General features: G+C 44.3%; 1 protein-coding gene across 1 annotated transcript; it reads left to right on the top strand.

The window, feature by feature from the left end:
- Positions 1-27,579, top strand: LOC137346976 (amine sulfotransferase-like). The gene is made up of 6 exons (XM_068010951.1): positions 1-169; positions 10,239-10,438; positions 18,381-18,507; positions 22,213-22,307; positions 26,190-26,367; positions 27,452-27,579. The coding sequence occupies exons 1-6, from the start codon at positions 13-15 to the stop codon at positions 27,577-27,579; spliced, it is 885 nt and encodes a 294-aa protein (XP_067867052.1). The 5' UTR covers positions 1-12.
- The last annotated feature ends 221 nt before the right edge of the window (positions 27,580-27,800 follow it).

The following is a 27,800-nucleotide window of genomic DNA, read 5'->3' as shown; positions in this document are numbered from 1 at the left end:
AACAAATCCATAATGGACAACAATGAAGAAAACAAGCAAACGTTTGAGTATTTTCAACACAATGGCATCCCATTTGTTTCAGGGATACATTCAATTGAACGCCTTGAATGGCTGAAAGATTTTAAAATGGATCCAGATATTCCACTCATTGTCACTTACCCCAAATCTGGTAAGAATATCTCAATGGTGTAAGGTTGTGTCCAGAGTTTGTAATTTTTTTAAAGAACATTTTAATATACATTTTCCCATTTTAATTTTCTCCCCTCTCTTTGGGGTTGTATCTGTAGCATTGGAGTGTTTTGTTATTGCAATTGCATTGTGCATAGTGTACACTAGAGGCTGCTGTAGAACACAGATGCTCACAAAGGGAAAGTGAAGGTCAAACAGAAATAAAGAAGAAGCCTTTATGTTGAATTGCCTGCTGCTGCTGTCTCAGTCTTTGCCTCACACATCTTATACTAAACTCGGCTAAACCTTCCTCCAATCCTGAGAGTCATCACAATGGCAACCAGGTAAAAAGCAAAGGATTGTGGGAAAAAACGGAAACATTGCTTTCAGGTATAAAAATTTTGGAAAGTTTTTGTCTACTTTCCAGATGGTATTTTAAGTTAGAGACTGTGTTAGAGTGACTCACAGTAAGCTTGTATAGTGTATACACACACACTGATCTCTCCAAAATAACTAACCAATCAAAAAAATCTTGGATCCCTGCAGAGAAGTTTCCTCTGAAAGCAATACGATCCTGGATCCCTGATCACGCACTACCATTGCATTGTTGATCAATATGGTGATGTCTGTGCCCAACCTATCACCTTTTGATGTGCATTCACAGCTATCATGGGTAACCCCACATTGGCAAAAGTGGCGATGTTCAAAGGCACGATGGCAGGTTTTGCAATCACAGATGACACAAGGCTTTAAGAACAAAGAACAAAGAACAAAGAAAATTACAGCACAGGAACAGGCCCTTCGGCCCTCCAAGCCTGCGCCGATCCAGATCCTCTATCTAAACATGTCGCCTATTTTCTAAGGGTCTGTATCTCTTTTCTTCCTGCCCATTCATGTATCTGTCTAGATACATCTTAAAAGACGCAATCGTGCCCGCATCTACCACCTTCGCTGGCAACGCGTTCCAGGCACACACCACCCTCTGCGTAAAGAATGTTCCACGCATATCCCCCCTAAACTTTTCCCCTTTCACTTTGAACTCGTGTCCTCTAGTAATTGAATCCCCCACTCTGGGAAAAAGCCTCTTGCTATCCACCCTGTCTATACCTCTCATGATTTTGTACACCTCAATCAGGTCCCCCCTCAACCTCCGTCTTTCTAATGAAAATAATCCTAATCTACTCAACCTCTCTTCATAGCTAGCGCCCTCCATACCAGGCAACATCCTGGTGAACCTCCTCTGCACCCTCTCCAAAGCATCCACATCCTTTTGGTAATGTGGCGACCAGAACTGCACGCAGTATTCCAAATGTGGCCGAACCAAAGTCCTATACAACTGTAACATGACCTGCCAACTCTTGTACTCAATACCCCGTCCGATGAAGGAAAGCATGCCGTATGCCTTCTTGACCACTCTATTTACCTGCGTTGCCACCTTCAAGGAACAGTGGACCTGAACACCCAAATCTCTCTGGACATCAATTTTCCCCAGGACTTTTCCATTTACTGTATAGTTCACTCTTGAATTGGATCTTCCAAAATGCATCACCTCGCATTTGCCCTGATTGAACTCCATCTGCCATTTCTCTGCCCAACTCACCAATCTATCTATATTCTGCTGTATTCTCTGACAGTCCCCTTCACTATCTGCTACTCCACCAATCTTAGTGTCGTCTGCAAACTTGCTAATCAGTCCACCTATACTTTCCTCCAAATCATTAATGTATATCACAAACAACAGTGGTCCCAGCACGGATCCCTGTGGAACACCACTGGTCACACATCTCCATTTTGAGAAACTCCCTTCCACTGCTACTCTCTGTCTCCTGTTGCCCAGCCAGTTCTTTATCCATCTAGCTAGTACACCTTGGACCCCATGTGCCTTCACTTTCTCCATCAGCCTGCCATGGGGAACCTTATCAAACGCCTTACTGAAGTCCATGTATATGACATCGACAGCCCTTCCCTCATCAATCAACTTTGTCACTTCCTCAAAGAATTCTATTGAGTTGGTAAGACATGACCTTCCCTGCACAAAACCATGTTGCCTATCACTGATAAGCCCATTTTCTTCCAAATGGGAATAGATCCTATCCCTCAGTATCTTCTCCAGCAGCTTCCCTACCACTGACATCAGGCTCACCGGTCTATAATTACCTGGATTATCCCTGCTACCCTTCTTAAACAAGGGGACAACATTAGCAATTCTCCAGTCCTCCGGGACCTCACCCGTGTTTAAGGATGCTGCAAAGATATCTGTTAAGGCCCCAGCTATTTCCTCTCACGCTTCCCTCAGTAACCTGGGATAGATCCCATCCGGACCTGGGGACTTGTCCACCTTAATGCCCTTTAGAATACCCAACACTTCCTCCCTCCTTATGCCGACTTGACCGAGAGTAATTAAACATCTGTTCCTAACCTCAACATCCGTCATGTCCCTCTCCTCGGTGAATACCGATGCAAAGTACTCGTTTAGAATCTCACCCATTTTCTCTGAGTCCAAGCATAACATTCCTCCTTTGTCCTTTAGTGGGCCAATCCTTTCTCTAGTTACCCTCTTTCTCCTTATATATGAATAAAAGGCTTTGGGATTTTCTTTAACCCTGTTTGCTAAAGATATTTCATGACCCCTTTTAGCCCTCTTAATTCCTCATTTCAGATTGGTCCTACATTCCCGATATTCTTTCAAAGCTTCGTCTTTCATCAGCCGCCTTGACCTTATGTATGCTTCCTTTTTCCTCTTAGCTAGTCTCACAATTTCACCTGTCATCCATGGTTCCCTAATCTTGCCATTTCTATCCCTCATTTTCACAGGAACATGTCTCTCCTGCACGCTAATCAACCTCTCTTTAAAAGCCTCCCACATATCACATGTGGATTTACCTTCAAACAGCTGCTCCCAATCTACATTCCCCAGCTCCTGCCGAATTTTGGTATAGTTGGCCTTCCCCCAATTTAGCACTCTTCCTTTAGGACCACTCTCGTCTTTGTCCATGAGTATTTTAAAGCTTACGGAATTGTGATCACTATTCCCAAAGTAGTCCCCTACTGAAACTTCAAACACCTGGCCGGGCTCATTCCCCAACACCAGGTCCAGTATGGCCCCTTCCCGAGTTGGACTATTTACATACTGCTCTAGAAAACCCTCCTGGATGCTCCTTACAAATTCTGCTCCATCTAGACTTCTAACACTAAGTGAATCCCAGTCAATGTTGGGAAAATTAAAATCTCCTATCACCACCACCCTGTTGCTCCTACATCTTTCCATAATCTGTTTACATATTTGTACCTCTATCTCACGCTCGCTGTTGGGAGGCCTGTAGTACAGCCCCAACATTGTTACCCCACCCTTCCTATTTCTGAGTTCTGTCCATATTGCCTCACTGCTCGAGTCCTCCATAGTGCCCTCCTTCAGCACAGCTGTGATATCCTCTTTGACCAGTAATGCAACTCCTCCACCCCTTTTACCTCCCTCTCTATCCCGCCTGAAGCATCGATATCCAGGGATATTTAGTTGCCAATCATGCCCTTCCCTCAACCAAGTCTCAGTAATAGCAATAACATCATACTCCCAGGAACTAATCCAAGCCCTAAGTTCATCTGCCTTCCTTACTACACTTCTTGCATTAAAACAAATGCACCTCAGACCACCAGTCCCTTTACATTCATCATCTGCTCCCTGCCTGCTCTTCCCCTTAGTCACACTGACTTCATTATCTAGTTCCTTACAGGCTTTTGTTACTACCTCCTTACTGTCAACTGACCCCTCAATTGGTTCCCATCCCCCTGCCACATTAGTTTAAACCCTCCCCAACAGCGTTAGCAAAAGCACCCCCAAGGACATTGGTTCCAGTCCGGCCCAGGTGTAGTCCGTCCAATTTGTAATAGTCCCACCTCCCCCAGAACCGGTCCCAATGTCCCAAAAATCTGAACCCCTCCTTCCTGCACCATCTCTCAAGCCACGCATTCATCCTGACTATTCTTTCATTTTTACTCTGACTATCACGTGGCACTGGTAGCAATCCTGAGATTACTACCTCTGAGGTCCTACTTTTTAACTTGGCTCCTAACTCACTAAACTCTGCTTGTAGGACCTCATCCCGTTTTTTACCTATATCATTGGTGCCTATGTGCACAATGACAACTGGCTGTTCACCCTCCCCCTTTAGAATGTTCTGCAGCCGATCTGAGACATCCCTGACCCGTGCACCTGGGAGGCAACATACCATTCGGGAGCCTCGTTTTCGACCACAGAACCGCCTATCTACTCCCCTTACAATCGAATCCCCTATGACTATAGCCCTTCCACTCTTTTTCCCGCCCTTCTGAACAGCAGAGCCAGCCACGGTGCCATGAACCTGGCTACTGCTGCCTTCCCCTGGTGAGCCATCTCCCTCAACAGTATCCAAAACGGTATACTTGTTTTGGAGGGAGATGACCGCAGGGGACTCCTGCGCTGCCTTCCTGCTCTTTCTCTGCCTTTTGGTCACCCATTCCCTTTCTCCCTCAGCAATCCTAATCTGCGGTGTGACCAATTCACTAAACGTGCTATCCACGACCTCCTCAGCATCGCGCATGCTCCAAAGTGAGTCCATCCGCAGCTCAAGAGCCGTCATGCGGTCTAACAAGAGCTGCAGTTGGACACACTTCCTGCACGTGAAGGAGTCAGGGACATCAGCCATGTCCCTGAGCTCCCACATTGAGCAAGAGGAGCATGACACGGGTCTGAGATCTCCTGCCATTTTTAATCTTAAGCTTAACTTAGTTAAATGAAAAAGGAACGAAAAGTCTTTACCAATCACGATAAAACCAGAGAAATAGAAAAAGCCTTACCTTATATACACCCCACCGAGTCCTTTTTTTTGGTTAGAGGAGGAGGGCGGGTGGGAGACACTACAAGTGTGGTGTCTCGGGTTCAGAAACCGCCCAAATATATAGCATTTTACTTACCCAGCAGCCCCCTGGCCTCCGCCGAAAACAAAAGGAAATTAAGTTTACTTTCAAACTGACCTTCCCAGCTGCTCACTCGCTCGCACTCTGCTCCCGAAAAAGCTGCTGCAATGAAAGGAAAGTTATTTTAAACCGCCCAAATATATAGCGTTTTACGTACCCAGCAGCCCCCTGGCCTTCGCCGAAAACAAAAGGAAATTAAGTTTACTTTCAAACTGACCTTCCCAGCTGCTCACTCGCTCGCACTCTGCTCCCGAAAAAGCTGCTGCAATGAAAAGAGGCTTTATGGAGGTGAAGAATTAGAAGGTATCTTTGAGACACTTACACCTGAGCAAAATGACTACGACTCAGCAAATAATGTGCTGACACCCTACATTACACACAAGAGAAGCACCATATGTGAAACCATTGTCTTCCCACGCACTAAGCAAGCAGCAAACAAGACAATTGATTAATATTGCACGCATTGAGGCAATTAGCAACCAGATGTGACTTCGGTGATGTTGAACATGTCGAACAGAAAATCGAAACATAAATAATCAAAGGCTATCTCTCCAGTCAACTGCGACGAACAGCACTCAAGAAAGACAGAAAGCTGTGAGAGCTGCTGGAGTTAGTAAAATCACTATTGCTCTGAGTCCTACTGAAGTTGAGGCTGCTAACAGTAACTACCACACACTCCAGGTTCAACTCCTGTGAACGGTATTAATCGCTCACGTGCCAGGAAACCACCTGCAAAGCAACAACAACCGTCTCACAAACAGAGTTACGACTTATCCAAAGAATGTTTCCACTGTGGAAGTGCTTACCCACACTGGACAGAGTGTCCTGCTACTGGTAAACAGTGTAAAGCCTGTGGAAAACACAACCACTTTGCTCGTGTTTGTCACTCATCAGCACAATCAACTATTAAGACCAATACCAACAGGAGGGTGTCATGTATGCATACCTCAGCAAAAAGGCGAGAGAATGTAGCAAACGTAGAGGCAGATGACCCCGAACATACTTTTGAGATCTCTCTCAAACACAGCAAACAGCCCGGTGTGACTGTGACCATTGGCTGCTCGAACCTAGAGCACTCAAAGATACAGGAGCAGCCATCAATGTCACGGGAAACAAAACATTCAACCAACTTCAGGATTGCCCCACTCTCTGCAAACCAGAGAGTATGAAAATTTTCCCTTACAACAGTGACAAACAGCTGAAAATTCTCAGAACTTTTGAAACGCCGTGTCTCATTCAAAGACATTAGAACGAATGCTCTATTCTATGTCATATCTGGAGAATGTGATACGCTTATCAGTTTTCACACAGCAACAGCTCTGCAAATGATTCCTATGTATAACAACAAAAACATTTTCAAACAATATGCTGCTCACTTCACTGGTATCGGCAAACTGAAAGGTGTTACATGTAAGCTGCATGTCGACGCTAATGTGTCCCCAGTTGCGCATCAACAGCGACGAATACTATTTCATGTCAGGAAACAGACACTCATCTTTGCACATGCTATGCGCACACATCTACCTGAGCTACCCTGCGGAGCTAATAATCAAGGTGTACAGGATCGAGAACAGAAGGATCGAAATGCAGAGTGAAACACGAAATTTAGAGCTACACCGCTAAGGGCAGGAAATAAAGTAGTTGTGAAATGTAACGGTCAAGCTGGAAAGCAAACAAACCCCTGTGACATGCAACCATTTGTTGTGACCAACACAAAAGGATCACTGCTAATCGTGATTCACAGATCATCACAAGAAACACGTCACGTTACCATGGAGCAGAAAATTAACCAAACCCCAGCCACATAAACACTGTGACCTCAAGAACAGGTCAGATGCAGAGTATGCTCTGACGAGTAACTCACCTCCTGATTCCACAAAGCCTGTCCATCATCTACAAGGCACAGGTCAGGAGTGTGATGGAATACTCCCCACTTGCCTGGATGAGTGCAGTTCCAACGACACTCAAGAAGTTTGCCACCATCCAGGACAAAACAGCCCATTTGATTGGAAACCGATCCACCACCTTAAAATTTACTCCCTCAACCACTGGTAAACAGTGGCAGCAGTAGTTTATACCATCTACAAGATGCACTGCAGCAGCTCTCCAAGCCTCCTTCAACTGTACCTTCCAAACCCATGACCTCTATCACCTCGAAGGACAAGAGCAACAGATGCATGGGAACACCACCACCTGCAAGTTCCCTTCCAAGTCACACACCATCTTGACTTGGAACTATATCGCTGATCCTTCACTCTCGCCGGGTCAAAATCCTGGATCTCCCTCCCTAACATCACTGTGGGTGTACCTATATCAGAAGAATTGCAGTGGTTCAAGAAGATGGCTCACCACCACCCAAGGGCAATTATGGAGAGGCAATAAATGCTGGCATTGCCAGCAATGCCCACATCCCATGAACAAATAAAAAAACACATCCATGCCTAATAATGTTCTTTCCTCATCCGCATACAATCTCTTTCACGCTGAATACAGATTAAGAATGAGGAACTGTTATGGATTTTTTTATGGTTTGGCCAGGGATCTTGAAGAGTTTTTTTATAAATGGCTTATTACTCCAGCTGACTTAGCAGAGACGATGGATCAAATCTGGTTTTGTTGCAGGTTTGTACGACTCCATTCCAAACTCGGCAGAGCACATACCAACCAAGCCATAGGGGCAACAGAATTCATTTTTTATGATATATCATAAGAAGAATCTATTTGTGAAAATGTATTTTTGTAGCATAGTTGAATCTCAAGATATTCAACGTGCAAAGAGGTTTAAAACAAGAGCTGCAGGATTTACATAATCCGGGACATCATACACCCTTCAGTATCGAAATACATTACTATGACCGACATGTAGCCCATGATTAACAACAGATTCAAGCAATGTAAGAAACTAAAACGCGCAGTACTAAAACTGCTTTTCTTTCAATGTCTTTCGCATGAATACAATTATAATGACTCTATTAAGCAGCAGAATTATTGACTGTATGCATCATCAAATAAATCATGCAACAGCAGTGCAGCCAGCACAGTCATCATGGGCCAAATGGCCTCTTTCCGTGCTGCAACAATTCTGTTAACTGTGATGACTGCAGACTTAGTTTCTCAGTTTGATACTTAGTAAAGTAAAAAGTGAAGAATTTGCATTTTCACGGTGACTTTCAGACCCTCAGGACATAGCAAAATGCTTCATGGCCACTGAAATGCCTTTGAAGTGCAGTCACTACTTATTATTTAGGAGATGTGGCAGCCAATTTGCACACATCAAAAAGATGAATGACCAGATAATCTGTTTTTGGTGATGTTGGTTAAAGGATAAATGTTGGCCTGTAGACTTGGAGAACTCTTACGCACTTCTGTGAAAATTGTTATGGGATCTTTTATATCCACCTGAGCAGGCAGATGTGGGCATGGTTTAATGTCTGATCCCAGAGGCAGCAACTCTGACAGTGTAGCACTCCCTCAGTACTGCACTAAAGTGTCAGCCTCCAGTCTGCGGAGTGGGTCTTGAACCCAAGGCCAACTGATTCAGAAGCGAGGGTGCTATCACACTTTCAACAGCTGCCAACTTATGCAAAATGTAAAAGCCAACCTGGCAACCTCTCAGGACCACATTTTGACTCACTGGAATGAAGAGATCATGTTTTTCACTTGATATCGGTGTTGTGAGGTCCAACCCACTATTGGTTCCGGCTTCATTTAATTGCTGCCAGCGAGTTGCAACACCAAATATCCACCTTGCTGTATTTCAGCTGTTGTGAGAGGCTGGGAATTGGCCGGCTCCCACCCTGGGCTGGCTGGTAAGTCAGATGTGGGGAGAAAAGCCAGACCAGGGAGGGCCTGGAATGGGCTGGCACTGGGCCAGAATTTTTCCATTGGTCCAGGAGGAGCAGCCCTACTCCTTGCGGTCCCACCGGAAAAAAATTACGTTTTGTTAGCAGCCTTCATTGCCCATTCTAAGGACCATTGATTAGGTCATGCAATGCCAGATAGAAATACATTTCTTTTTGATAATTGCAATCAGGGATCTACAACCGACAATGCATCCTGATTTGCATATTTAAGCAGCCTCTTACCTAAATTGTTATAATCAGCATTCCCTGTGAATTCCTCTTACCCTCAGACAGCTTCAGGATAAGGAAAAGCTGTGGAAGTTTTGATCAGAGGGCGATCTGTAAAAGACGGTATTCTGCCTCAATGATGGTCCAGGGTGGAAGTTGGGCGCAGGAAGACCAACGGAGGAAATATTGAGAGAGTGGTCAGCAAAGCATATGGGATCTCGGGCTTCGTAAACATTGAATACAAAAGAAGGGAAGTTTTGCTGAAGCTTTATAAAGCTCTGATGCCCAAGATGCAACCGTAGTATTGAGCCTGTCTTCCTCTCCCATGCAAGGGCTGTGCTCTTGCCCTAACCCAGATACCTTGGTGGGTTCATAAATAAAAGCCTTAATCCTAACGCCCGGGAAGTGGGGCCATGCATTTCCTGCCCCTAAACCACTTTATCCCCAGGAAGTGAGTTATCAATAAAAGCAAAATACTGCAGATGGTGGAAATCTGAAATAAAATGAAGCAATGCTGGAAATACTCAGCAGGTCTGGCAGCATCTGTGGAGAGAGAAGCAGAGTTAACCTTTCAGGTCAGTGATTCTTCTTCAGAAGTGAGTTATCAAATTCACCCAGGTTAAACTCACCTTCATTGATGACCTTGCATTTCAGCAGCAATACTTGAAAAAAATGTGTATGACTTTGAAGCCTTTAATGAGGCCGGAAAATGCCATGTTGTGCAAACGTTTTTAACAGTCACTGCATTTCAATCACATAATAGTGGGCAGTGTTCTCCTGGCACTTTCAGAGCAATGACTTTCCTGCAAGTATTCTGATCTTCCTGCATTGAGAGCCTCACTGGCACAAAGCATGGAACACTTTCCCCTAGTGAACACTGAGTTACTGCTTTTGTGATGATATTACTACCAATAATGAAACTGATAGAAATTTTACTAGTAAAGTTAATAAGAAATTACATCATTGATTTGAAGAAGAGAAAGAGAAAGTAAGGCACCATTTTCCAAGCTGCTTTTACCAGTAATTATTTTATGTTCTCTGATTCAGGAACTAATTGGATGCAGCAGATTGCAAGTCTGATTATGAACTGTGACCACATTGCTTCATTAAAAGAACAAACTCTCTATCAAAGAGCCCCATGGATGGAGTATATTCCATTTAAGCCAGATATCACTAAATATATGATGCTGACAACACACTTAAACTACCACATGGTTCCAAATGATGTGAAAAACAAAATGATCAAGGTGTATTTTAAACAAACTTGCAATAGAATTGGAACATAATAAGAGCTGTTTGCTTTGTTGATATTGCATATTGTTATCTGTAGCTATATTGACCAATATATTCTTCAGAAATAATTACTTTTATTCTTATTACCTGATTCAAATGTACAGAAAGGAAACTGATCATGGTGTTCGGACAGTGACATTTCTTTCATCAATGCGATATATTTTCTTCCAGAAATGTGGAAGGGGGGTGGGGCAGTGGGGGGTGAACCCAGGCTCCATCTGACTCTGCATATAACACTGAAATAGTTTTAGGACCAGCGTTGGGTGGTCAGCAGGTCCCCTTTATAGGACTGCTGCTGAGACCACTCAAAGCCAGGATATTTCCGAGTGCCTCACTCCCAGGCGATCCCAGGGGATCCTCCTAGACTGTCTGGTGGTCTCTTCCTGCAGGAAGTGCAACCAGCTGCTCCAGCTTGAGCTCAGAGTCCTGGTGCTTGAGGAGCGGCTGGCATCACTAGAGTGCATATGAGAAGCTAAGAGTTTTGTGGGTAACACATTTCAGGAAGAGATCACCCCACAGCTACAGAGAGGGGGACTGGGAGACCACCAAACAGAATAGGAGGAACAGGTAGGTAGTACTAGCATCCCATGGGAGTGGGGTATTCACAAACATTGTGTTGATTGTCAGTGAGGGTGATGACACCTCGGGGGAGTGCAGTCAGAGGCAAATCCATGGCCTAATGGGAGACTCGACTGCACAGGGAGCACAAGAAAATACATAAATGTAGTTGTTATAGGGGATTCATTAGTCAGGGGGACAGACAAGCATTTCTGCAATTGCAGATGTGAGTTCCAAATGGTGTGTTTCCTCCCTGGTGCCAAGGTAAAGGATGTCATTGAACAGGTGCAGGACATTCTGCGGTGGGAAGAGGAGGAACTAGAAATCGTGGTCCATAGGTAGGAAAAGGATTGTGGTTCCACATAGAGAGTTTCAGGAGCTAGGAAAAAGATTAACGAACAGGACCTCAAATGTAGTAGGGCTAGAAATTTGTTGCAGTAGCACCGATACCTAACCCTGTTTCCAGGGGTACGATGCCCTCCAATTCTCTGCGTGACTAGCCATTTCCTGCATGGCCCAAATGTTGTTCTGAAAAGATAAGGAAACATGCAGAGGGCAACCTACCAGCTGATGTGACGCCAGGATCCAAAATTTCCAGGGAAAAACTGGAAAATGATGACAGTGAACGTGCTGAAGTTTAAATGTCAGACTTGCTCGTGGGGTGGGGGGCGGCCAGTAATGAGTTGGGAACCCGGACATTTCAGCAGTGCGTTTGTCAGTGGCTTTTTAACTCAGTCACAGCATTTGCATCTGACTTCCGAGTCTCCAACTCAATTAGAGTGTGCGGGTGTGGTGGCACATCAGTCTGTTTCAGCTCCACGATTAAAAAGGACCCTCCAAGGGTCAGAATTGAGGCACTGTAGAAGGGTCAAAACAGAGCAGGCAACTTGAGAGATGGAGTGTGAACATGAGAAGACAGCACCGCAATTTTCAGATGTGTCCCTGGACGTCATGCAGCAGGGTGTAAGGACCCGCAAAGAGATTCTTCCACCAGTGAGAAGCAGAGAATTGGAGGTGGCCCTCCAGTCATCTCCACCTTGAGAGCTGCGGAGGAGGAGACAGCGCTGGAGATAAGCGGGGTCTTGGATTGCTTGGACATTGATGATGGAGAGATGGGGGTCTCCAATCTACCTGGTGACAGAATTAAATATAATAGCTACATGGCAGACAACATTCAATGATGTAGACTTGATGTCAGCAGCTACTGAAATATGATGATCTGCACAATGATGACTCAGAAGCCTCTCAACTTGCCAGGTCTAATTCATGTCCTTCATCTCCCACAGGTGCTACAGGTGAGCCTCGGGAGGCAGTACCAGAGGAGGAGGAAGACTCCTCAATGGAGGTCACTCACTCTGAAGATGCACTCTCACAGGGCTCATGCGTTCCCTCCATCAGCTCAGATACACATACCTCAGTGGGACCACCAAGATAGTCGTGTCTTCACGTGCTGAAGCACACATCACTAGTGTGCAGGGGCAGATATTGGAAACAGGTACAGCAGTGGAAAGTCCCTGTCAGTGGGCGCAGGACCCTCCAAGCTCTGCTCAACTGGACACAGATGCTGAGCCTTGGGGTTGTTGATGAAGAAGACGATTCTGAAGCAGAAGCAGAAAATGTGAGAGATTCCGTCAGCCTTTCCAGAGGCACTGTGCACGATTGGAGAGACATTGGAGGAGTCGGCCTCTAGCATGAGTGCCATGGTGTCTCAGCCATTTGTATTGATCTTTATAACCAAGGGTTGCCACCTGCATGGAGCATGAGAGATAACAGGCAACCGAGTGCAAGCTGGCCCGAACCAATGGTCTGCACACCCAGACTGCCACCTGAAGCAGGGTGGAGGAAAGCAATGCCTTGGCCATTCAGAGCTTCACTGAAGTGCAACTAAGTGCTCTCCAGCCCTTGGCCAGCAGGAAATTGCAGGTGGTCCTTGAGAGGGAAGATGGAGAAAGTGGATATGGATTTGTTGACCCTGCTCCAAGTGCTTCCATTCCTGTCCCCTTGGCCTCCCTCTCAGTCAGAGCCCTGTATGCTGCCTCCATTCCTGCAGGTGGGGCAGGTATTGATGAGGCCCTTAATGGGCTCCAAAACCCAGAGGACATTGGCCGAGAGCATCTGAGCAGTCAGAGCAGGGATACGAGCAGCCTGCTTCCAGCTGTGCTGCAGCCACAGAGGTTGTATCACATCGGAGAGATTGGCAAAGGAAAAAAAAAAGCATTTGTAGTTTCACAAGGGTATTCATTTGGGTGTTTAACACTGTTCCATTGTCACATTTTTGTTCAACATTTATAAACCATGAACTTCATTTCAAAGCTCCATTATTTCCATTTTATTTCAAATCCTCCTTATTTTGCCTGCTGCTTGCTAAGTGACCTTCTGCATTGTTAAATTAGTGTGACAAGAGTAAAAGACAAGCAATGGGTGCCTGTGAGAGGGATGAGTTATTGACTGTGGGACCGCTTTGGGCTGAGGACTGGGGTGGGGCACAGTGGGTTCAGAATTGGTGTGTTGATGGCTGCACTGCCTGAGATTAACTGGTGTGCCTGAATCAGTCTGTTTCGGGCCTTCCTGGGGCTAAGTGAGTGGCTACTGGTGCCCTCACCAGACCAGGCTCCTCCGTCTCCTCCTCCGAACATGCAGAGTCCTCATCACCTTCCTCCTCCTGAAACTTCAGTCCTCACTGCTGCACTATGTTATACAAGGCACAGCAAACCACAACCATTCAGGAAATCCTTGCTGGTGCATACTGAAGGGTGCCCCCAGATCCGTCCAGGCACCTGAATCGCATCTTCAGCAGTCCAATTGCTTGCTCAGTTACAACTCTGGTGTTCATATGGTTTCGGTTGTACCTTTTCTGGGCATCAGTGGTAGGGCTCCTTGCGGGTGTCAGCAGCCATATCCTTAGAAGGTAGACCTTTTCTCCAAGGAGCCATCCACTACCTCTTCTTGAAGGTGTGAACATCTGCTAGAGACTTGACTGTTGCAGGTTGAAGGCATCATGTCAACTTTCAGGGTATAGGAGCAGGAGTAGGCCATTCAGCCCATCGAGCCTGCCTCGCCATTCAATATGATCACAGCTGATCATCCACTTCAATTCTTTTTTCCCACACTATCCCTATATCCCTTTATGTCATTGGTATTTAGAAATCTGTCAATCTCTACTTTAAACATACTCAATGACTGAGCTTCCACAGCTCTCTGGGGCAGAGAATTCCAAAGATTCCAAACCCTCTGAGGAAAGAAATTTCTCCTTGTCTCTGTCCCTAAGTGGTTTCCCCCTTATTTTGAAATTATGTCCCATGGTTCTAGACTCCCCAACCAGGGGAAACATGGTATCTGCATCTACCCTGTCTGTCCTCAGAGGTCCAAGGTACAGCTGCATAAGTGGCTGTTGTGGTGCTGTGAAGGCTGACAGCTGGGAAGTGCAGATCAAAGGCAAAAAACTCCATAACAGCAGAAATTACCTCCAAAGTATTGCAAATCACTCCTAAAACAGTGAATGTACACTCCCAGAACCAGTCTGGTGAGCAAAAGTCTTTCATTTAGGCAAGTCAGCAGCTGTCATATCTCAGTATTTAAAGCCTTTCTTGACTGTTAATTGCTCAGCCCCTTCAATCCCCATTTTCGTCTCGCCTTGTTCTACCTGGAGAGTTCCAGGAAGCCCGGGAAACCGGTACTCTGACAAAAGCGCCTCTGTATTTTGTTTAATATATTTTTGAAGATTCATTTTTGAAAGATTGAAGAAATGTTAAACTTTGGCCTTTTCAAAGGGGGTCATGTAAAGGCCACTTGACTTTGAAAAACAATCCCTGGAAATGTTTTTAAAAAGGGCACTGAGAGGTCTTTTGAGGAAAACAAGTCTTTCTGTGAAACCACCTGACTTCCAGCTCAATAAAAAAGAGAACTTTGGACACCTGGAGAAATTGTTTACAAAGTGACAGGTCAAGATTGATGGAGGTCAAAAGGTTGACCTCTTTTCAGTTTCACTTTTGAATTGTTTTGAGTAGGGGTTGAACTGTATAAAAAGGAAGAGAACTTTCAGAGAAGAGAACTTCCAAGGAGAGAAGAGAATTCCCAAGGAAGAAGAGAAGACCACAACCCAGCTCAGCTTTCTAGCACCTCTCTAAAAGACCCTGAGAAGTCCACTTTGTCAACTCATTTCATCTATTGTCTTTGAAGAAAAGCCTGTTCAAAATTAATTCTCACTGCCGTCCAAAAAGAACTGTTCTAAAAGATCCCAGTGACCCGTCTACACGTACTCGGAGGTCAGACTGTATGCCAGTTTTGGAACACAGCATTTCTCATCTGCTGTTTCTTCAAGAATGAGCAAGTAATCAGTCCAAGTGTTTTTTTTTTGTATGTAATCGAGCTCTAAAAACAAAAATCCCTTTATTTTTCTGGTTAACCGGTGAGTGTGTTTGTGTGTGTATGAGAGTGAGTGTGAGCGGATAAAGTTAAAAGGGAACTTTAATATTTCAATCTGTGTGTTTATGCTTTACTTCATTACTGTTTACAACTTGTTTTATAATAAACTGATAATTTTGTTGTTTGTTAAAGAAACCTGGTTGGTGTGTTTTATTCTGGGATAAAAATAGAGTCTATGATTGACTGTCTTGGTAAGTGGGAAAAATTTTTTAAATGTTGTGACCCGTGCAGAAGTGGATCTAAAATAAACAGTGCACTTCTCCCGCCTCAGGCATAACAATGCACACAGAGTTAAAGACAACATGTTTTAACATGTTTAAATGTCATACCCGCCTGTCCTACCAAACATGCTTGGGTTAAAGGCAAAAGTCAAAAGGTTCCTGCCTGCTTCCCGACATGCCACCAGTTCCTGGCCTTTTAACCTGCTTCCTGTACAGCCACTTGCCTGTCTTGGGATGTTAAAATTTCCTCCAGTGATTTGGATTTAAAAACTCAATGAAAATCAATCAAATTTGCTGACAATACCAAATTAGTTGTGTCAAAATCCTGGAACGCCATTCCTAACAGCACTGTGGGTGTTCCTACACCATATGAACTGCACCAGTTCAGGAAGGTGGCTCACCAACAACATCTCAAGGGCAATTAGGGATGGGCAACTAATGCTGGCTTTGCCGGTGAAGCTCACCTCCCATGAACAAACTTTTAAAAAGTGGAATGGAAGGAGACATCTCAGAAATCATAATATAATTGGACAATGTATGTAAATAGACAGCAAAGAGCCACGAGGCAGATCCCTTTTGGCAGAGGTCTAAGTTACTAAGAAAGACTGGAGATATTTGTCTTTTTCAGCCTGGAATGGAGGTTTCTAAGTCTTTATCTTACAATGGAAAATAACATGGTCACAGAAATGGAGATGATGAATCTTGAATGCTGCTTAAAATTAACAGGACAATGGGTCACAAGTTCAAAATAGTAAGAGGTAACTTTAGGACAGATAACAAGGAATGTCTTTTATGCAAATATAGAAAATCACCAGAAAACAGGCATGGGAATCATTTGGGTGCTGGAGGGTCTTTCTGGCTGGATGAATTAAAATGCCCTTTCTCATGCACAGAAGGAGCTGTGGTGAATTAAACAATGAAATGGAAGAACCATGAATGAAAAGAAATCAACTGTTAAACAAAACCACAAGACCATGTTCACTTGTACAACAGACAAAATGGAGTAGTGGTCATATGACCCCTCCTGTACTGGAAATCAACAAACCTGTCTACAAGAATGAAATTCATTAACCTCATCTGAAATAACTCTGGGGAAAACCCCTTTGAAATTAAGAACAGCACAATTGCATGAATGACTCTGATCAACATGAATGAACTAACAAAGGATTCTGGAGACTGATTGACTCACAGCACAAACCAAAATTGACTAGGTGTGAAATTGCACCATGTAAACAGAATGTTCCTCATTCAGACATCAAATGATAGCCATGGTCTCCACATTCTGGTCCATTGTGTGGTCACACCAGGGCAGCAAGCCATGTTTCTCCTAACAGAAACGCTAATGTGATGAACTTTTACCTCAGAAAGGTACCCCTGTGGTGAGAGAGGGGAGATCAAACCAATACCTTCAGAAAGCAGTCCAGCCAGGTGCTGTGAAAGAGATCCAGCCAAGCAAGAAGACCTGCTGCTCATTCTACACTTTAATTTGCTGCAGCAGGGAAGTTAAAATGACCACCACCTCCAGTCCAAAGTTTTAACCACCAGAAAATCTATAACACCTCAACAAATTCAAGACTACAAACACCTAGGCCAACAGGTTGGAAAAGGTGCAGAGGAGATTTACTAGGATGTTGCCTGGTATGGAGGGAAGGTCTTACGAAGAAAGGCTGAGGGACTTGAGGTTGTTTTCGTTAGAGAGAAGGAGGAGAAGAGGTGACTTAATAGAGACATATAAGATAATCAGAGGGTTGGACAGGGTGGATAGTGAGAGCCTTTTTCCTCGGATGGTGATGGCAAACACGAGGGGACATAGCTTTAAGTTGAGGGGTGATAGATATAGGACAGATGTCAGAGGTAGTTTCTTTACACAGAGAGTAGTAGGGGCGTGGAACGCCCTGCCTGCAACAGTAGTAGACTCGCCAACTTTAAGGGCATTTAAGTGGTCATTGGATAGACATATGGATGAAAATGGAATAGTGTAGGTCAGACGGTTTCACAGGTCGGCGCAACATTGAGGGCTGAAGGGCCTGTACTGCGCTGTAATGTTCTGTGTTCTATGTTCTATGTTTACCATAAACCATGAAAACGACCACACTTTGAAATTTAAACCACTTGTCATTTTTCTCTCTATCTATTCTTATGTACGCATGTGTAAGTGAATGTGTGCATGGGTGAGGTTGCAATTATTTTGGGAACTGTGTAAAAAAGTTATTTTTTTAACCTAAGAGAAAACCTGTCATTTGTTTGTTTATTTGACTGTAAATAAAAAACACTTAGGGACTAACTCATAATTTTTAACAAAACACGATTGTGGTCAGATGGGAGGTGAACAGTGGGAATCATCCACACCTCCTTCTACCTGTCTGTAACACCTTCCTCATCCATAAATACCTTGTGACCTTGGGAACAGGTTTAGTGTTCTTTCTTACTTTCAAAGGTCTGACTGTAATCCCCTGTGCAAGGTGACCTTTCCATAAGATAGGAGGTAGTTGGGCATACATTGTTAAATGATAGACAAATCAGTTTAGTTAAAAAAAGGAGAGAAATACAGAATCAAAATTGTAGAAATGAAACGAGTTCAGGAAAAATGTTGAGAAAAACACATGAACTAAATGGTTTAGATAGGTTATGACCTAAATCCGCATCAGTTGGTAACTTAATTTTCTGTTTTTGTATTTATTTCCCAACCCAGATCATTTATGTTGTCAGAAATCCCAAGGATGTGATTGTGTCATCATATTACTTTCACCAATGCACTCATTTCTTGAAGGTACCAAAGGATTTTCAGGACTTCCTGAAGCAATTTGTTGAAGGAAATGGTAATTTAAAAAAAAAGTTTTATTCAGTTCTTGCCAAAAATATTAATTATGCTAATATTTTGTTCACAATTGTCAGGTCATTTAAGAATCTTTGGGCTAGAAATTCAGCTTCAGATGCCAGAGACCCTCAAAATGGTGCATGCAGTACAACAGGCCACTTCTGATGTGGCCCGCACAGCACTGCATGCTGGAAAGGGCATGCCCACATGCGCCAGAAGCCTCCCAACTGGTCAGATCGTGACCTCAAACAGTTGTTCTGGCTGAATTGACACGCGATTTTGAAACTTGGACCACACAGGTCCACTGAACACATATGCTATCGACTCACAGCCCAACATGTGTTCAGCCACATGAAGGGCCCTTAACTAGTGCTATTTAAAGGGCCAGTCATCAACATGCAGGTGAGGTGATTTTGACTAACTTGCTAATGCAAAGTTTGTGGAAGTACTGTGGAGTGTTTCTGGAGGTGTTGTGGTGAGCTGCTGGATTTGTCAGAGAGTGTTGCTGTATCCTCACAGGGAGGTTGGAGGATTTGGTGATCTATCCTCACAAAGGCTGCAACAGGTGGGGGGAGGCTGTGGATGCAGTGCCTCTGAGTCTGCAACATGACATGGAGATGGAGCAGAGGCTGCAGAGAGGGAAAGCTCTGCATGAAGGGAGGAGGAGGAGGAAGCAGAAAATGTGGCAGGGAGAAGGCATCCGGGTCCCTTCGTTCTGGATGGGATGCCCGTGAGCACCTACTTTCAGACTCCTGTTCCCTTAGAATCACATCCCTTCACCATCATCACTCCAATATATCCTATCTTTCCATTCATCTGCAACATCCCATCACAGTGTCCTCTTGGTCAAAATCCTGTAATAAAAGCCACCAATAAAAACATTTCCATAACATCTTTATCAAACTACATATCTGTTATGAATGCTGGATATTGTAACATAATTATGTTTTTAAAAATCTGATTTTAAAAATTTCCAGATGGACTCTGGAAAGTCAGGTGACCTCACCATCCACTCTGCGAAAGGACAAGACAGAAGTCTTGGTTACCAGGACAACAGAGAACACAGATCAAAGACTTTCATTTGAAAAACAGTGACTGCAGGGCTAACACCTGAAGAACAATGCATTTCGCCCTCCCAGTCTTTCGGGTTGTAAAACAAGGAGTCAGTAATTAGGAAGATGCAAATGTACCAGGCAGTGTTAACACCTGGGAAAAACAGAAGGCCCAAGTGGCTCACTGGAACCAGACTTCTGGACGCCTCATATTGGAACAGTACTATAAGCTATTGAGTATTGTGTCCAGATAAATTTAAACAGACTTTCTGAAGGCAGACAGGCTGTAAGAAGGGAACTCAGTGGTTGCAGCCTCACACAAGGCTGTAATAAAGAAAGACAACCAGTGGTGGCAACTCATGATGAGATAGGGAACATCTGCTCTCAGAAGCCGGATAGAGCGAAAGGCTGGGAAGACTTGAACATGTTTTGAAAGTTGAAGCTTGTGGAGAAGTAGAAGTCCAGCAGGATCAGCAGGAAACACCTTATTCACAGACGTCCAGGACAGAAGTGCTCAGAAAAGTGAGTGAAGAGGACATTGATTTTTGAAAAGGGCTGGGAGATCCAACCCATTGCAACTGGGAGGAGTTTGAGACTTTTAACCGCAAAGAATTTTGCCAGCAAAAAGGACTGTGTCACATATATGTGTGGCGTGAAGTTATCAAGTATTTTAATAAACAAACAAGATACCTTTCTTTGTAATCTGTGGTTCCCCTTGCCTGTCCTTGTGCTCCTATGCAGTTCATGGCTTGTGGAAGTCTGCTGGCCTTCTCTGGAGGGGAGATGGCTATTCAGAATGACCTTGGGCAGCTCTGGGCCTTGTGGGCCCAGCGTCAGACTGCACCACCTCGCATGGATGGCAGCAGACTGGACTGGCTGGCTGGCTGGCACCAGCAAGAGCATAGGCAATAACGTTACCATCACTGCACCACGGCCCCCTCCACCACCATCAACATCCTGGGGGTCACCAATGAGCAGCCTTTTAATTAATGTAGCTACAAGAGCAGGTCAAAGGCTGGAATTCTACAGCAAGTGACTCATCTCCTGACTTCTAAAAGCCTATCCACATCTACAAGGCACAAGTCAGGAGTGTGACGGAATACTCTCCACTTGCCTGGATGAGTGCAGCTCCAACAACACTCAAGAAGCTCAACATCATCTAGGACAAAGCAGCCCCTTGGATCAGCACCCCATTTACCACCTTAACATTCACTCCCTCCTCCACCACTGATGCACAGTGGCAGCAATGTGTACCATCTACAAGATACACTGCAGCAACTCACCAAGGCTCCTTTGACAGCAACTTTTGTATGACTGTACTGCCTAGAAGGACAAGGGCAGCAGATACATGGGAACACCAACACTTGCCAGTTCCCCTCCAAGTAACACACCATCCTGACTTATAACTATATCCGTAATTCCTTCACTGGGTCAAAATCCTGGAACTCCCTTCCCAACAGCACTGTGAGTGTACCTACACAATGTGGACTGCAGCGGTTCAAGAAGGTGGCTCAACTCCACCTTCTCAAGGGCAATTAGGGATGGGCAATAAATGATGACCTTGCCAGTGATGCTCAAATCGCATGAAAGAATAAAAGGGGCAGTGGTCGGAGTACAAATGTTGTGATCCTGATACAGGACAGTAGGTTCATGCTCCAGGGTGCCACTGCCACTCCCTTGGGACAGAGCCTCAGCGATTCTAGTAATCTGTTGGAGGACAGATTGCTGCAGTACTGTCAGAGTCTGCATTCCCTTTTGAACAATGAGGTCCGCAGCCATGATGGCAGCAACCATGGATCGTATGACCCTTGACTGAGCTTCCACTGCAGCACAGAAACACTGGGTGATTCTGTTTCAATGAAAGTTAACTTCAGCCACCAGTTGCTGAATCTTGTTGGGTCCGCAAGTGCTGACAAGAGAATTGGCTTCCACAGTGGAAAGGATGAGCTCCAAGCTCTGCATGATGCCCTGTGCCACATTGGAGCCAGAGTCCTCCATACTCCTTTACAGTGACAAGATGCTGTCTGGCAGGGCTGCCAATACACCACGCATCTCAGTGTGCATGTACATCAACGTTCTCCTGTATGCGCCTCATTGAAATCCTCACCTGAGTCCACTGTAGCAGAACGTATCTGTGAATTTGCCTTCTGGTGAGCTGGCACATAAACTATCCTTGCCTCCTAGCCTGGCTGCAGCCCACTTTTCTGGTGACTCATCGTGTGCAGATCCAGATTCTATACTGTCCTCCAAGGTGCCAATAGCTGAGCTGGTGGCTGTCAGTGTCAGATCTAATGATGGCATTTCTTCATCAGTGCTGTGCTGTGGCATTCATCCTTCCATGCACAGATGTATAGTTTGAATCCAACATTTCAAATGTCATAGAAATTTGCAGCATCTTTGTGGTGTGCTGTGGGGCACGATGCAAATCAAATCTATGCAGGGTGCTGTCCAATTATGTGCAAATAGTTTAGGAAAAATGACGATGTACAAATAGAGACGCATTTTTTCTTTTGTAGGCTTACAATTTTCATAAAGGAATAGGTGCATCAATATTTGAAGTGGGTATGGATTGGAAAAAATGTGGCAATGATGTTTCTTTGCAGTAAAGGCATTCTGTAGCACTGTAAACTCACCACATTTATTTATCTTTTAAGTGTTTTATGGATCTTGGTTTGACCACATTAGAGACTGGTACAACCATAAAGATGAACTCAACATCTTGATTGTGATGTATGAAGATATGCAGAAAGTAAGTGATATTTATATATGATAACTAAAGATGCTTGAATAAATCATGAATTATGTGGACCTGATACTTTAACAGCAGGGAGAATGTTGTGAAATCATCTGTGTCTAGGTTTTGTATCAACCGAAATGATGTTTAATTTGGTTCTTCAAACCAAAACTTTAAGCGTTAAAATAATGTTTAATGGGGGTGAAGTTGAAATTGGGTGATTGTGGAAAACTGGTGATTTTGAACCAGAAGTTTGTTTTACCCCGTGCCTGATTTTGTACTGTGTTGAAGTCAAATGAAGAACAAAATTGGGCAGGATATAAAACAGGCCGACAATTCACTATTGCTCATTTTACACTATCGTCAAAGACCAATTTCACCCCCAAATACTCCTGACCCGCACTTAAATGCTGCCAGTGGGAAGTCGTGGCTGTTTTGCCCCTCAGGGTTAAAATGCAATGGAAGCCTTATTGATGCATGAGGAATCTGATATGCGTAAACTCATGAGGCATCTGCCTACTTTAAGTGGGGGCTCATCCAGCTGCAGAACCCTCGTGGTTAAAAGAAAAAAAATGCCAGGAAACGGTTGAGTTTGGAGCGGGTAAGTAACCTGATTGGTTTTAACTGTCCACTAGCCCAGTTTCTGGCAGGTGGATAATGTTAAATTGACTCTGTTCTCTGTTTTTAAAACAAAGTAAATTCGTACAATTTGAAAAAAGCACAAACTGCAAGCATAGGAAATGTGTATTAAAGCCAAATAGGCCAGTTTGTGGCAATGTCACAGGTTACAGTCTTTTCCTATTCAGTTCAATAAAGGTCAGCTGTTTCAACTTGGGCTAATTAGCCAGGGTGGCTTCGATTTTGGGAACATTAGGGATGTTCTCACAGAATCACTACCATAACGAAGGAGGACATTTGGTCCATCTCACCTGCACCAGCTCTCCGAATGAGCAATTCCCCTAGTGCCACTCCACCGCCTTTTCCCCGTAACCCTGCACTTTCTTTCTTTTCAGATAACAGTCTAATTTCCTTTTGAATTCCTCAATTGAACCTGCCTGATTCTCTTTAAACCCACATCAACAAGAGGGAGTTGCAGCAGCTGTACTTATTGACAGACCTACGAACTAATCACCAGTGAGGAAGGATGTCAGCAACAGAGTCTTCCAGTTAGCTAGAAATGGAGAGGAAAGCAACAAAGGGGAACAAGGTCAGTTAGTTTTAAACAAGAGACTGCAAGGTGTCGGCTTGAGCTTGGAGCTAGAAGCTAAACAGCAGGAGATCAGTTTTTGCAGATAAAAGCAGTCTGAAGGTAGAATAGATGGGCCTATATTTTCTTGCGGTTAGAAGAACAAGAGGTGATGTCACTGAAATGTATAAAATTCTTAAAGGGCTTGATAGGGTAGATGCCGAGAGGCTGCTTCTCTTGGCTAGAGAGTCTAGACTCTAGTCTCAAGGGGAGGCAGTGATGTAGTGGTAATGTTGCTGGACCAGCAATGCAGAGGCCCAGGCTAACGTTCTAGGGACATGCGTTTGAATCCCACCAAACCGGATGGTAAAATTTGAATTCAATTAATAAATCAGGAATTAAAAAGCCAGTCAAATGGTGACCATGAAACCATTGTTGATCGTTGTAAAAACCCATCTGGTTCATTAATGTTCTTTCGGGAAAGAAATCTGCTCTCCTTACCTGGTCTACATGTGACTCCAGACCCACAGCAATGTAGTTGACTCTTAAATGCCCTCTGAAATAGCCAAGCAAGCACTCAGTTCAAGGGCAATTAGGGATGGGCAAGAAATGTTGGCCGAGCCAGCGGCGCCCATATCCCATGAGCAAAGAATAAAGGTTTTGGCCATTTAGGACTGAGATAAAGAACTCTCTTCACTCAGATGGTTTGAGAATCTTTGGAATTCTCAACCTCATGGATGTGCAGTGTTAACTATATTCAAAATTGAGATCGGTAGATTTTTGGGCACTAAGAGAATCAAGGGATTTGAGGATAGGGTGAGAAAGTGGAGTTGATGTAGACTCAAAGGGTTACATGTCCTACTGCCGCTCCTATTAAGTTCTTATGAAAGAAAGGGACAAGGCACATGGTTTATTTTTTTCTCTCATTTTTGAAAACTGAGATTGAACTAAGTGGAATTTGCTTGACTCCAACTCTGCAGGCTCATTTGCTTTGGAATGAATAACTTAATGATTTGTATCTGGCCTTGCCGTACCAAGTATTTCCCAAGCTGCCTTTGAAAAAATTGGAGGAGAACACACAATGGCAAATGTGAAAGATATGAAATCAAGTTCAGATCCCAAGGGGCTCCTATTTTTAAACTACTGAGCTATAACTAGATACTGGGGTCACAGCTGAATGTAAGACATTCAGGCAGCTTATGGGAGTGGTCAGCACCACTGCAGCTGATACACTAGCTAACACTTACATGCAGCACCTTGACATGTTCCAACCATTCAGCCCTTCCGCATGTTCGGTCGCAGTGGATGTTCTCATTCTTTTGACATGCAATCAATTTTCTGTCATCAGACCATCAGTTCACCTCCGAGGCTGATGATGAGACTATCGGCTGGGCAATGACACTTTCATTTTGGTGTAAAAAGGGCCAGTAGAATATTGAATTTTATATACAGGAGCATGGAGACTATGGAGATGGAGGGAAAATGTCATCTGTGTTTTTCTTGCCAGCATTGTGGAGAACCAGGAGAAATCCCACACTTCTTCAAATAGTTCCATGGATCTATTATGTCAGCTTAAGAGAGAGAGACAAAGCCTCGGTGTGACAGCTCATCCAAACTCAGCACTTCCAATTGGGCAGCACTCCCTCAGTCTGCACTGAAGTGTCAACCTAGATTGTGGGCTGGATTTTACCATAGGCGGAAAAGCCGGTGGCGAACACGCTTCCACCCAGCTGGGGGATCTGACCCATATTTTACTGGTCCCCAGGCTTTAATTGTCCCTAGGCGGGACTTCCACCCACTTGAGGGAGGAGGTTCTGCCTCAGTGAGCTGCCGGCCAATCAGTGGGCCGGCAGCTCTTAGTACCAGCAGTGACACTGGGAGCCGTGGCCACTGCTGGGACTGCAACCCAGCCAACGCCATGGAGCCAGGACTTCAGGTAAGTTGGGCTTGCCTTGCCGGGGGGGGAGGGGGTGGTGATCGGATGTGGTGGCGAGGCAAGGGTAGTCGTTTGGGGGGAAGGGGGCATCATGAGTCCCGGGGGTGGGTTGGAAAGTGGGGGCGGCCCTCAATTGGGCACTCTGTGCCAGACGGCCATGGCACCCCCGGCCCTCAGAAAGGCTGGCAGCTATCGCTGGGCGGCCTTTCACATCCCCAGCACACCTGCTTGCCACGGGTAAAATACCCGTGGAGACAGGTGAGGGCCCTTAAGTGGCAGGTTAAGTGGCCACTTAAGGACCTCGATTGACCTCGGACGGGCGGGTCTTTTTCCCCTCCCCGCCCGACCGCCATGAAGTTGGCCGAATGCGGGGGCTGGGCGGGAAGACCTCCCGGAGCCTCCCACTCAATTTTATGCCACTCTCACGCCACCATCCGACCTGCTGAGGTGGCGTAAAATTCAGCCCTGTGTATTCAATGTCTGGAGTGGGGCTTGAACACAAAACTATCTGACTCAGGTGAGAATGCAACTGAGCCACGGTTGACACAACAGCTATCGATTGCTACTTAAGTTGAAAAAGCTTTGACTTATAATAATTGTGAGGCAGAATACAGACAATTTGATGATCTGTATTCAAATGTGTATGCTACTTTACTAATGGATGAGTGTATACTTTGATAATAGGAGGATGCTAATCAGGTTAATGTATATTAAATAGGAATTATATTTTGGATTTACAATTGAGTAACTTAAGCATAATTTTAATTTGTTAAAGGATCTCAGGAGTGTGATAGAAAAAATTGCATCTTTTCTTAATAAAGAGTTGGACGGAGAAACCTTGGAGTTAATTTTGGATCAATGCACTTTTAAGTATATGAAAGAAAACCCTGAAACAAACTACCAAATGTCAACAGGGCTGTTCAAAAATGATAGTGATCCTCTTTTTAGAAAAGGTGAGTAATGCTACTGATCACTGGAAATGACTAGGTAAGGCCAAAGGAGCTTTATGTTTGTTTAAAAGATTGGTTTCTTTTCCAATCTTTATTTTTACTGACAAGAAGCATAAAATCAATATGAAGCATGTAGAAATAATTTGGTTGTGATTAACAGTCTCACCATTAATGGTCTTCAGGGATGGTTGGGTCAGATTTTCAAAATGCTTGTAGCTACCAGTGAGCATCTGAAATTAGTTTCCATTGGGATAGAGTTTGCTTAACATTAAGAAATACTATTGGATTTACTTACAACATCAAAGCTCATTGCTTAAATGGAAAAAAATATGTTAGTGTTACTGTCGGATGCTGCAAGTGATGCAGGAATGGTTGTAAAGTGGATTTTTATCTGCACTCTCTAGGGGTGATTTCACAATCCAATGCTCCCCACAATGGGGTTGCTCATAAGGAGGGCATCTCAGGAAACCACTGGAACATGGTCCATGGTTTTGGATCCATTCATTTTAATGGCCTGTGCTTTCCCAAGATGCACTTCTGACGTGCCCCACTTAGGAATGTTGGATCACAGAATCACCCGATGTTTCTGGTCCTGGTTCAGTATTGTCCATGTCTAATATTAGGATTTATTATTCTTTCATGGGATGTGGGCATCACTGGCAAGGCCAGCATTTATTGCTCATCCCTAATTGCCCTTGACAACCAAGAGGCTTGCTAGGCCATTTCAGAGGGCAGTTAAGAGTCAACCCCGTTGCTGTGGGTCACGTGTTGGACGACAGATTTCCTTCCCTAAAGGTCATTAGTGAACCAGATGGGTTTTTAGGACAACTGATGATTGTTTCATGACACCATTGCTAAGTCTAGCTTTCAATTCCAGATTTTTATTCATTAATTGAATTTAATTCCACCAGCTGCCCTGTTGGGATTTGAATGCATGTCCTCAGGGAATTAGCATGGGTTTCTGGATTACTAGTCCAGTGACATTAACACAACGCCACCGTCTCCCCTGTTACTAATTCTAAATAATTGTGATATGTCTATTACGTTATTTATTTAATGTTTAAATCTGGAATTATTTATTTTTTAGGAGTGGCTGGAGACTGGAAGAATCACTTCCTGGTGTCTCAGAGTGAGTGGTTTGATTCCATCTACCAGGAGAGGATGGCAGATTTCCCTTTGAAGTTTGAATCCGATATTGTTACCAATAAGCAGTGATTTTAATATTTAAGTGTTGCCTCCTACTTGATTCTCCGCACCACCAATTCTCTCCATTTTCTACAGAAATACCTCTAGCAGTGTTTGCACTGTTACTGTACCCTTCAAATAGCTCCCTGAGCTTGCCCTCCACAACTGTCTCCAAACCTGGCCATCATTTTGTTGATGCTCCAAGCTGACTTAATCCTACTTAAAAGTGAACTTCATCCCACCATGGCACC

This window comes from Heterodontus francisci, chromosome 31 (genome assembly GCF_036365525.1).
Source record: "Heterodontus francisci isolate sHetFra1 chromosome 31, sHetFra1.hap1, whole genome shotgun sequence".
NCBI lineage: Eukaryota > Metazoa > Chordata > Chondrichthyes > Heterodontiformes > Heterodontidae > Heterodontus > Heterodontus francisci.
This window is presented reverse-complemented; position numbering and strand designations above follow the sequence as displayed.

Bases quoted from the DNA above. Each gene is read 5' to 3' on its own strand.
- LOC137346976 (XM_068010951.1), top strand. From the start codon at position 13: ATGGACAACAATGAAGAAAACAAGCAAACGTTTGAGTATTTTCAACAC. The intron at 170-10,238 runs GTAAGAATATCT...TCTCTGATTCAG, and splicing joins TGTCACTTACCCCAAATCTG to GAACTAATTGGATGCAGCAG. The intron at 18,508-22,212 runs GTAATTTAAAAA...TTATCTTTTAAG, and splicing joins GCAATTTGTTGAAGGAAATG to TGTTTTATGGATCTTGGTTT.